This window comes from Bufo bufo, chromosome 10 (genome assembly GCF_905171765.1).
Source record: "Bufo bufo chromosome 10, aBufBuf1.1, whole genome shotgun sequence".
Taxonomy (NCBI): Eukaryota; Metazoa; Chordata; class Amphibia; order Anura; family Bufonidae; genus Bufo; species Bufo bufo.
In genome coordinates, this window is record NC_053398.1 from 61,561,632 (window position 1) to 61,573,653 (window position 12,022).

At 40.9% G+C, this 12,022-nt stretch overlaps 1 protein-coding gene across 1 annotated transcript in view; it reads left to right on the forward strand.

The window, feature by feature from the left end:
* Positions 1 to 961: 961 nt before the first annotated feature.
* Positions 962 to 12,022, forward strand: part of KCNK4 (potassium two pore domain channel subfamily K member 4) — a 66,393-nt gene continuing 55,332 nt past the window's right edge. The window contains exons 1-2 of the mRNA XM_040408915.1: positions 962 to 1,150; positions 10,515 to 10,632. Of these exons, the coding sequence (XP_040264849.1) occupies positions 962 to 1,150; positions 10,515 to 10,632 (307 nt within the window). The remainder of the gene's footprint in view (positions 1,151 to 10,514; positions 10,633 to 12,022) is intronic.

A 12,022-nucleotide genomic window follows, 5' to 3' on the forward strand; every position in this document is an offset into this window, starting at 1 on the left:
TTCCTTAACAAGTGGGAGGCACATATACAAACTGTTGTAATTCCTACACTGTTCGCCTGATTTGGATGTAAATACCCTCAAATTAAAGCTGACAGTCTGCAGTTAAAGCACATCCTGTTCGATACATTTCAAATCCATTTTGGTTGTGTATTGAGTCAAAAATGTTACAATTGTGTCGATGTTCCAATATTTATGTACCTGACTGTACAACCTAAAACAAACTCACTACGTGTGCGTTTTGCACTAGGATTTGTCAAAAGGTCACGTTGACAAAGTCTAGTGCGAAACGCACATCAAGGTTTTCTTCTGACCCTCTGATCCACATTCCTTCAACACGTCAACAGCTGGTTAATTATTTTTACATTGTTATATTATGGTGACACCTACAGTGATGTGGGAGTGAGGGGGGATTTTTCTTCCCACTTAGGTATTTTGATATACTGTACCAAGGTGTACTAGGCCCCATGGGTTAGTATTATTATTGCATTGTTACTCACATTTGATTCGACACATGATACCAGCTTTTTGGGGCCATGGTGTGACAAAGAGGGTCTTGCACTCAGTACAGCTATAAATCCATTATCTGATGTCTTTATGTCCCATATATCATGTATTTTTAATAGTGATTATTGTATGTTTCAATAAAATCTGATTTTTTTTTATACACATTTTATAGGCATAAGCCCCGTATTACCTTAGGCAATTTATTGTAGGTTGTATACTGTTTGGATACTGACCTGCAACATGATGCTATCTGTAAGTAGTCATTGGCTGTATTCCATACATTAATACTTTCAATACTAGAAACATTTTTTTCTCCTCCTCTACAGTGTCTTGCCACTCTCCAGCAAACGGTATTCCAAGAGACTTTCTATATCATCTATCTTGTTCATCCCAAGATTCCATACTACTTGGGGACCAGGTTGGAGCTGAAGAGGAGGTAACACAAAATAAAAACGTCATGAAGAAGAAGACTGTGTTGGCCTTGCTTGGGGTTGTCCTCGGGTACCTGGTGACAGGGGCAGTGGTCTTCCAGATGCTTGAACAACCCTATGAGGCTCAGCAACAAAATCTTCTCAATGAACACCGTAGAAAGTTCCTTGAGGAAAACATGTGTGTGCAGGAGGATATTCTCGACAGCTTTGTACTGGTGAGAGCATAAATACTTGGGTAAAGATATGGTTTTAAGAGTTTTAATGAATAATATGTGTAATATACATATATTATATGATGGCTGCTTTGCATGATCATATTATACTTACCTAAAGATATATTCCACAAAACAAAAACGTTTTCCTCTACTGCGCTAGTTATATCCATCTTGGAGTGATGCTTACCAAGGAAAACCCCATCCCCCTTTTTTCACCTGGCGGTGGTTGACTGTCTACTGTGTAATAATTCACACCGACACCATCCGGATTCCGCACTTCCAACATTGCTGTTCTGGCTGGAAACAGTGTGTGGAAGCCACAGCGTTCCTGTCCAGGCCCATTAAATTATAATGGGGACTGATGGAGGTCTGGCTGCAACCTGGCAAATATGCCAAGAAAAGAATCTAGCCTGAGAAGAAAGCAGCAGGATAGTAAAATAAAACACAACAGGGCAACACATACAGTATAATTATATTTGCAGATGACTTGTATCATTTTAGGCAGTATTCACATGTACTGATTTTGATGGTACAGTTCATACACACCTATCTCCATGTGATTTTCATATATTAGCTAAACACAATGGTATATGCGCAACACGTATAGAAACAAAAATCACTCCCACACCCTTCCTCTCAAGACAAAACACCTTGGGGCTTGCTCGTCCACTCCCTTGCTAGCCAATAACCCTTTATCTTAGGACCAGAAAGCCAAGAACACTCACCCCCAAGGAGGATTTAGCCATCCTGAACTACCTCCATACATCATTGACCTGCTAGGGGTACAAATTATAAAAATCTATAGATAATTATACACATGTATGTCCTACAAAATTAATCTTACCATGCAAATACTATCCATGTTGGTCAAGTTGGTCTTCTCTGAGCCCCTATTTATATGTTCATTTCGCCAAATGTGTATTTTATCTTTATGGCAGGAGATGGCAAACGATTTCTGACTAGTGATGAGCGGCAGGGGTCATATTCGAATTTGCTAATATTTTGTAGAATATTTGTAGAATATTCGCGAATTTGAATATTCGTTATATCCTTAATTTTTTTACAAAAAATATGCAAATATTATGCGATCAATACAGGCGTGGGTGAAAAACTAATATATTGCACTATAGAATATAGTGCTATATATTTGTTTTTTAGAATATTCGTCATTTTTTTCCATCTGAAGTCCTGATTCAGTCCTGAATCATGACTTCAGACGGGAAAAAAATTACGAATATTCTAAAAAACAAATATATATAGCAATATAGCTAATATAGTGCTATATTCGTTTTTCAGAATATTCGGAATATTCTAAAACAAGAATATATAGCAATATAGCAAATATTTGAGCAATTTAGCTAATATAGTGCTATAATCTTTTAGTGAGATCTTTTAGTGAGATCGTGATAACTCAGATCCGATGGTATATTCTAAGCCCCAGGCGTTCCCATGGTGACGGAGACGCTTGTCGGGGAGGAGTATGCCGAAATGGAACAACTGTACAGAAGACGAATATTCTAAAAAACAAATATATTCAATATAGTGCTATATATTAATTTTTTTGAATATTCATCATTCTTCCCATCTAAAGTCATGATTCCTCCCTGCTTAAGTTGTTTGTGGACCAATGACTCATTGGCCCAAAACCAAGAAGCAGGGAGGAATCATGTGTTCAGATGGGAAAAAATGATGAATATTCGCTATAACGAATATATAGCACTATATTTGAAATATTCGCAAAGTTGCGATATTCGAGATAAAAAATTTCTATTCCAATATTCGCACTCAACACTATTCCCGACCACCAGACCAGCCCTGTTGACATGAGATTATTAGAGGAACCAAATAAAATTAATAGCATTCGCAAACAAAAAATTATCTGTACAGCCAACTCTAATGGGATTGAACAAGCTACAATGAATATTTTGTAGAGGATAGCAACAGTCTGTTTGAACATTGGAAAACTGGTTTCCTGGGGGTGGGTTTGGCTTCCTCTAGATCAATATCACAAAAGTATAGGCTGAAGCAGAAGGACCATGCCTTTTTTGAACCTTACAATGTTGCTATGTACCACTCATTTCATATAAATCTGTGCTAAATATGTAAAATAAATTATCTATTAATGCCTGGCTTCCTTCTACACAGCTATAGTTAGGCATGTTTTTGGTTGGATACAAATAATGTTTTGTCACTCTGTACATGAAAAGTTCTACAACCGTCTAATGTTCTTTGCTTCTTAATTTATCGCTGCTTTTCAGATATTTGTTTGCGCTCAGTGACTGAGGGCTCTTTACCTAGACAGCTCAAAAGTTTACATAGTCTCAGCAAGTTTTGGAAGCAGAATATATCATGGGCAGCTACACAAAACTCACTGGTTGCTTGTTATAATGTATCATTTGGGGATCCAGGCTGTGAAAGGCACAGGGCATTGCCTAGACCAGATATAATGCTAGGGGTATATGCTCAGGTTTGCTGCCTCTGAATGTAAACAAGAATATTTTCATTCACTGACAGCAAAAATATCTTGAAAGTTATAAGAAACTGAAACAAAGTACCGGTATATTAGAAAGATACAGAACCTTTCACTTATGCAGTGATTAAACTGGTATTTCAATCATAGACACTTGTCTTGTCATGTCCAAGAATATGCCATAAATGTCTGGTGCAGGGATATTAGTGTAAACCACAGAGGTTTGACCCTTACCTATCAGTGTACCTGTACCTACAGTCAGGTCCATAAATATTGGGACATCGAAGAAATTGTAACATTTTTGGCTCTATACACCACCACAATGGATTTGACATGAAAGGAACAGGATGTGCTTTAACTGCAGACTGTCAGCTTTAATTTGAGGGTATTTACATCCAAATCAGGTGAACGGTGTAGGAATTACAACAGTTTGCATATGTGCCTCCCACTTGTGAAGGGGCCAAAAGTAATGGGACAATTGGCTTCTCAGCTGTTCCGTGGCCAGGTGTGTGTTATTCCCTCATTATCCCAATTACAATGAGCAGATAAAAGGTCCAGAGTTCATTTCAAGTGTGATATTTGCATTTGGAATCTGTTGCTGTCAACTCTCAAGATGAGATCCAAAGAGCTGTCACTGAAGTGAAGCAAGCCATCATTAGGCTGAAAAAAACTAAACAAACCCATCAGAGAGATAGCAAAAACATTAGGCGTGGCCAAAACAACTGTTTGGAACATTCTTAAAAAGAAGGAACGCACTGGTGAGCTCAGCAACACCAAAAGACCCGGAAGAACACGGAAAACAACTGTGGTGGATGACCAAATAATTTTTTCCCTGGTGAAGAAAACACCCTTCACAACAGTTGGCCAGATCAAGAACACTCTCCAGGAGGTAGGTGTATGTGTGTCAAAGTCAACAATCAAGAGAAGACTTCACCAGCGTGAATACAGAGGGTTCACCACAAGATGTAAACCATTGGTGAGCCTCAAAAACAGGAAGGCCAGATTAGAGTTTGCCAAACGACATCTAAAAAAGCGTTCACAGTTCTGGAACAACATCCTATGGACAGATGAGACCAAGATCAACTTGTACCAGAGTGATGGGAAGAGAAGAGTATGGAGAAGGAAAGGAACTGCTCATGATCCTAAGCATACCACCTCATCAGTGAAGCATGGTGGTGGTAGTGTCATGGCATGGGCATGTATGGCTGCCAATGGAACTGGTTCTCTTGTGTTTATTGATGATGTGACTGCTGACAAAAGCAGCAGGATGAATTCTGTAGTGTTTGGGGCAATATTATCTGCTCATATTCAGCCAAATGCTTCAGAACTCATTGGACAGCGCTTCACAGTGCAGATGGACAATGACCCAAAGCATACTGCAAAAGCAACCAAAGAGTTTTTTAAGGGAAAGAAGTGGAATGTTATGCAATGGCCAAGTCAATCACCTGACCTGAATCCGATTGAGCATGCATTTCACTTGCTGAAGACAAAACTGAAGCGAAAATGCCCCAAGAACAAGCAGGAACTGAAGACAGTTGCAGTAGAGGCCTGGCAGAGCATCACCAGGGATGAAACCCAGCGTATGAAACCCAGTCGTTCCAGACTTCAGGCTGTAATTGACTGCAAAGGATTTGCAACCAAGTATTAAAAAGTGAAAGTTTGATTTATGATTATTATTATGTCCCATTACTTTTGGTCCCTTAACAAGTGGGAGGCACATATGCCAACTGTTGTAATTCCTACACTGTTCACCTGATTTGGATGTAAACACCCTCAAATTAAAGCTGACAGTCTGCAGGTAAAGCACATCTTGTTCGTTTAATTTCAAATCCATTGTGGTGGTGTATAGAGCCAGAAATGTTAGAATTGTGTCGATGGCCCAATATTTATGGACCTGACTGTATATTCTGTGAATATGTCATAAAAGTCTATTGTAATACCTGTGGGTAGAGACAGACAAGGACAGTAAGCCCTAACCTAGAATCCAGCCCGCTTTCCCTACCTACTTAAGGTATAAGCCCTACTTGGCGAAACCGCAACTGGACGTCGATCCCTACTCTAAATAAGTGCAGAGACTGACAAGCAAACACCAAAGCAGAGTCGTACAGAAATAGGTCAGAACCAGACATGCTACGCAGTACCAAACGAGAGACAGAAGGTGGTCAGAAGACAAGCCGAGGTCAGAAGCACAGAGGAATCAGTATGTAAATGCAGGAACAGGAAACAAGGAACCTAGCTAAACAAAACTGTCAATGGCAATCATGTATGGCAAGGAATGGATTTAAATAGAGGGCCGAGTCCCTGAACTAGAACCTGATAGGCTTATTGACTTGGCACTAAATTAGTCAGAAACACTAGTACACAGTAATAGAACAGCTTAGCTAATCAGCCCACTGCTACTCTCCACCAGCACACGGGAGAAACAGAACATTGCATCCTGTTACTAAGGATGTGGTCGCATCACCAGGGGGCACAGACAGGTAGGCTTATTATTACATCTATAATGTGCATACCCCTATAAACATTATTTACATAGAACCAGAAAATCCCTTTAAAGGGACATACCCACAATATCACCCAGGCAGTCCCATTTAATGCTCCGCTGTTCTCCTTTGCCCTGGGCTGAATCGCCCAGGGCAAAGGCATTTTATGGAGTTCTGGTGGTACCAGGCTCTCCATAAGGACTGCTAGGGGGAGGCTTCCGCCCAGCAGTAAGCCCGGTGATGTCATTGGCACTAATGGGCGGGCTTTAGTGCTGCCCTAGCCTGTAAAATGGCTAGGGCAGCGCTAAAGCCCACCCATCAGAGTCGGTGATGTCACCAGGAACACTGTTGGGTGGAAGTCTCTGCCTAGCAGTCCTTATGGAGAGCCCGGTACGTCACCTTCGACCAGCAGTGTGTTATAAACATAAAAATCCCTTGCACTGTGTGATGCAGCGCAGGACAAGGGAGAGCATTGGAGCATTAAATGCTCTGATGCTCATATCAGGAAGGCTGCCTGGGTGAAACTGTGGTAAAGTCCGAGTTCAGCTCTGAACTCGGACAACCCCTTTAAAGAGAACCTCCAACCTTGAGTAGTTTTCATTTCGTATTATATTTTGTGTGGGTTGGGAATCTGTTTTTCTGATATGAAGTCACAATTACTAGATAAAAAAATTATATAACTAAAAATAATAAAAATGATAAAAAAGGACTTTTCATATCCTAATAAAACTAAGGTGCCAGGATAACTAATAGAAAACTGAATAAATGTCCTTTGTCCAGGACTGGTTCCAAAATTGCCATCATTGCCATCATTGTCAGAACTCAGAACACGTTAAAGTTATTCCGAGCAGTATAAAACACAACCACTACTATGTGGAGAAAGAAACCATTGATTATAGATGAGTTCTTCAAAGGGTGTCATACACCTTGTTACTTTACCAATTGTCATATAATGCATTGTGTATGATGTCACCTTTACATTATATGCAGGGAGCATATATGTTTTATTCAACGCTCACCTGCCAACAGTACAACTTCTTTCATGGCTGTCAGCTTTTGACCTATTAGATCTGGAGTACAAAAATAGGTGCCGTACTGTACTTGCTAATGGGTCCATCAAGCAGTAGGAGCAATGTTTGTGCTGACCCCAGAAGAAAGAGGATGAGAGTAATTAATGTCATGGTTGTGGTAGGACTGCTGGGACTCAACTACAGGACTGGATTTCAAGTGATTTTAGGGCATGCTACAGTTAGTTGTAGTTTTGAGACATTTTCACAACATATTTCAGTCTCGAGAAATTGTAAACAATCTAATTTTCTTATAGAAACACTTCTACAAAGATTTATCTTATAGATAAAAATGCCCCATAATATTAGTTTTTTTCCTTTCTGGCATTTTTCACTTCTTAAAGAAAAGCCTGTTGGCAAAACAGCAGAAAAAAAATCCTTACAGAGCATGCTGCATTAAAAAAGTACCCAAAATATACACCAAAAGTTACCAAAATGCATATTGGGGAGTAATTCTGGTGCAATTTGCTTCAAGAAACTAGTGTACATGCCATGCAAAAGTCTTGTGTAAGATAAGCCAACAAATAGAAGGTCTAAACTAAAACTAGACAATATAAAGGTGCGCCATATTAATCATTCAGCATCAGCCAGGTGCACCTTTAGACTGTGTAACCACTAGACAGGATGGGTAAATCTGCCCCATTTTTTTAAGCCATTTTATATTTCACTATACACATTATTTAACATCTGTCCGCAGTATTCTTGGGCATGAAAAATTGCGTGAAAAACACCAGGAAAAAACATAGAGGGGCATTTATTAAGGTGTGTTATGGCGTAAAAAAAAGGTACAAATTATGGTGCATCGCATATTTTGCCATAGTTTGCAAGTTTTTAAATTTCTTGCCACTCTTCTAAAGTGGCGATAAAGGGGCAGGGCTTTTGGGAGGGGTGGAGTCTATTACAGACAACCAGATTTACTATCACTTATGCGAGAAACTGACTCAAATCTACACCAGCAAGGAGGAGCAGAGATGCATCAGCCAGGTATCCAGCACGGGAGGATCAAGATTGGCTTATGGGAACGCCAGTCTTGATAAATCTCCACCACAGTGCTCTTCAGAAAGACGCTGGAGCAGATTTACTAATCTGATAGATGTTGTAGTTCAAGGGGCTTTCAAAGATTTTTATTTTGGCTTGTGCTCATTTACATGCAGCAATCATCTTTGCTGTATAGGGAAAATGACAGCTGCTGCGATTGCTTGTCCCCATACAGATTCATAGTTTCTGGGCAGCAGATCCCTGTTCACACAGATTATTTGCTGCCCAGAAATGATGATTTTGGTGCCACATCAAGGATGCTTTTACCTAACGAGCAAGTGCTACCCGTAATTCAGCAACAATAATAGCCACATTTACATGGGGCAATTATCAGGAAAGAGCATTGGCATTAGCAGTCTTTGGTGATAACTGGTCTTTAGACAGACTGCCCACACTTGCACCAGGTTTATTAGTTGCTCAGTCAGGATAATACATTTGGTTTAGGGATAGATAGACACTGTACTCTGAGTGTATACCTACTATTTGTTGGCTTACTTTGAAACAGACTTTTACACCAGAATTGTGGCACAATTTTGTTGCGATGTTGCATTTCAGGCCATGTCCCCTTTCCCACTAAGGGCTTGTTCACATCACCGTTATGGATTCTGTTATTGTTTTCCGTTATAACATGGTTATAATGGAAAATAACAGAATCCATAATACGGAATGCAAAATGGAAGCCTTTAAAAGGCATTCCATTTTGATCCGTCATAATAGAAGTCTATGGGCAATCATAACGGATCCGTTTGCTTCCCGTTATGCAAGACGACTGGACTGTTTTGTCCTTTCTGCATAACGGAAACCAGACGGATCAATTATGATTGCTCATAGACTTCCATTATAACGGAAAGTAAAATGGAATGCCTTTTAAAGACTTCCGTTTTGCATTCCGTCATAATACAAATCTATGGGTAGCATAACGGATCCGTCCTGGTTTCCGTTACGCAGGACTGGACTCCTGCATAATGGAAACCAGGACGGATCCGTTATGCTGCCCATTGACTTCTATTATGAAGGATCAAAACGGAATTCCTCTTAAAGGCTTCATTTTTGTCTCATGGATTCCATAAACTTCCGTTATAACCATGGTATAAATGGTATAACGGAAAAAAATTACGGAATCCATAACGGTGATGGGAACCTGGCTAAGCCATGCCCCTTCTCTGGTAAGGAATGCCCCCTTGGCGAGCTAGACCAAAAATGGATCGAACATGAAGGAGAAATATAAATTCTCCCTTTATATTTTACATTCCTGTTAAATTCACTCATGACTGTGGATCACAATCAGGGCCGTTTGAAGGAATTTGGGGGCCCCAAGCAAAATAGACATGGAGGCCCCCCCCCCTCCACGCCCTCCCCACCTTACGCACGCAAAGCCTACAGGAACCACAGTATAGCCATACAGTTTAAGTTCACCCACACTTTATATAAATAAAAAAGGAGGTTTACAGTGCAAATACTGCTGTTGCATTTAATGTGCATGAAATTTGAACATTTTCAACAAATGTCCTACTTACTCTCCCCCTCCCTGTTTTTTTTTTTTTTACTCCCTACCCTACCTTAGATAAGTTCCTAAGTTAATTCAGTCCTCCAGCTCCTTCCCTGGACCCTGTAGCGTGGCTGAGCTCCTCGCTCTCTACCTCCAGTCCTGGCTGTCACTCAGTGCAGCCGGGAACCGCGTGGTACAGGTCAGGAGATTCAGTTTCCTGTTCCCGGCCGCGGCCGGACTAAAAGGAAGTGAGCACTCAGTGTACACTTCCTGTCAGTCCGGCCGGGAACAGGAAACTGAATCCCCTGTTCCTGTACCGCGCGGTACCCGGCCGGACTGAGTGACAGCCAGGAGGTAGAGGAGGAGAGCTCGGCCACACTACAGAGCAGCAGTCAGTAGAGGAGGAACTCGGGAGGTAACCAGGAGTGCTGCAGCCGCCTGAGGCTCTCTATAGAGCGCTCAGGCGGCTGCAGCCTTAAAGGAAGCAAAACAAGGACCGGCTCTGCTTGGCCCCGGGCCAGCTCGGGGCCCCAAGCAATTGCTTGTTTTGCCTGTCTGTTAGCGACGGGCCTGATCACAATACAGCATAAAAATGCACCATGATGAAGACTGGTGACTTGTTTGTTTCCCATAGAAATGAACAGGGTCATTTTTATAATCGGTCACAAATATACTGCAAACAAGTGTGACCCAGGCTTAGATCTATTCCTCTGACATTGCTCTGTCAGTGCTAGTGCCACCACTTACATAACCTTAGTAATGGATAATGAGTCAGAAGAAACAATGTTAATCAATCACTGGTTCTTTGGCATTACAGCAGGTGAAGGAAGCTTTGGGCTCTGGAGCTGATATTACAATAAATGGCACCAATGTTACCACAAACTGGGACATCGGGAGCTGCTTCTTCTTTGCAGGAACGGTCATCACTACAATCGGTAATGGTCTTTTCAATCTTTATTTTAAACAGAGAAAAGTTACATTTACAGATCTATCTCATATCTATTATCTATCTACTGTATCTATCTATCTATCTATCTATCTATCTATCTCATATCTATCTATCTATCTATCTATCTATCTATCTATCTATCTATCTTTCTAGATCAGCCATAAAATTAAGGCTAGGGCTACATGACAATGTTTGATTGATGTACTGATTGATTTTTTATTATGAATCTGCAATCTAACTGAATACGATAGGTTTTATTCAACTTTGAAGACTGCAGCGGTCACTAAACAGTTAAACTCAATCGGTAGCTCTACATAGGGTAGCCAGGCCTAATATACATAGGTGCAGCCAGGCCTAATACTTCTTCCTCAGACATGCTTTGCATGTTCTGACACCTTTCTATCATGGTCAGCAGTAACTTTTCCAACAAATTGCGCTTCAGAAGATGTTCCATGGGATAGGACAAGACAGGCTAATCTTCACTCAACACATGCAGCAATAAGCCCTGTCACTGTTTCACCAGAAGTGCCTCCTTGGGCCAATTTTGGTAGATCTTTCCATTGGATATTGGGAAAACCCCACAAGAACATTTCAGAGATGTTCTGACCTAGTCATCTAGGCATCACAATTTGACACTTGTCAAAGTCTCTCACATACCTCACATACACTGAACAAAAATATAAACGCAACACTTTCGGTTTTGCTCCCATTTTGCATGAGCTGAACTCAAAGATCTGAAACAATTTCTACATACACAAAAGACCCATTACTCTCAAATATTGTTCACAAATCTGTCTAAATCTGTTAGTGAGCACTTCTCCTTTGCCGAGATAATCCATCCCACCTCACAGGTGTGGCATATCAAGGTGCTGATTAGACAGCATGAATATTGCACAGGTGTGCCTTAGACTGCCCACAATAAAAGGCCACTCTGAGGGTCCATTCACACGTCCGTTGTTTCTTTCCTGATCTGTTCCGTTTTTTGCGGAACAGATCTGGACCAGATCTGGACCTATTCATTTTCAATGGGTCCTGAAAAAAAATCAGACATTGAGCTGTCCGATTTTTTTCAGGACCCATTGAAAATGAATAGGTCCAGATCTGGTCCAGATCTGTTCCGCAAAAAACGGAACAGATCAGGAAAGAAACAACGGACGTGTGAATGGACCCTGAAATGTGCAGTTTGATCACACAGCACAATGCCACAGATGTCACAATGTTTGAGGGAGTGTGCAATTGGCATGCTGACTGCAGGAATGTCTACCAGAGCTGTTGGCCGTGCAATGAATGTTCATTTCTCTACCATAAGCCATCTCCAAAGGCGTTTCAGAGAATTTGGCAGTACATCCAACCATCCAGCATCCAACCATCCTCAC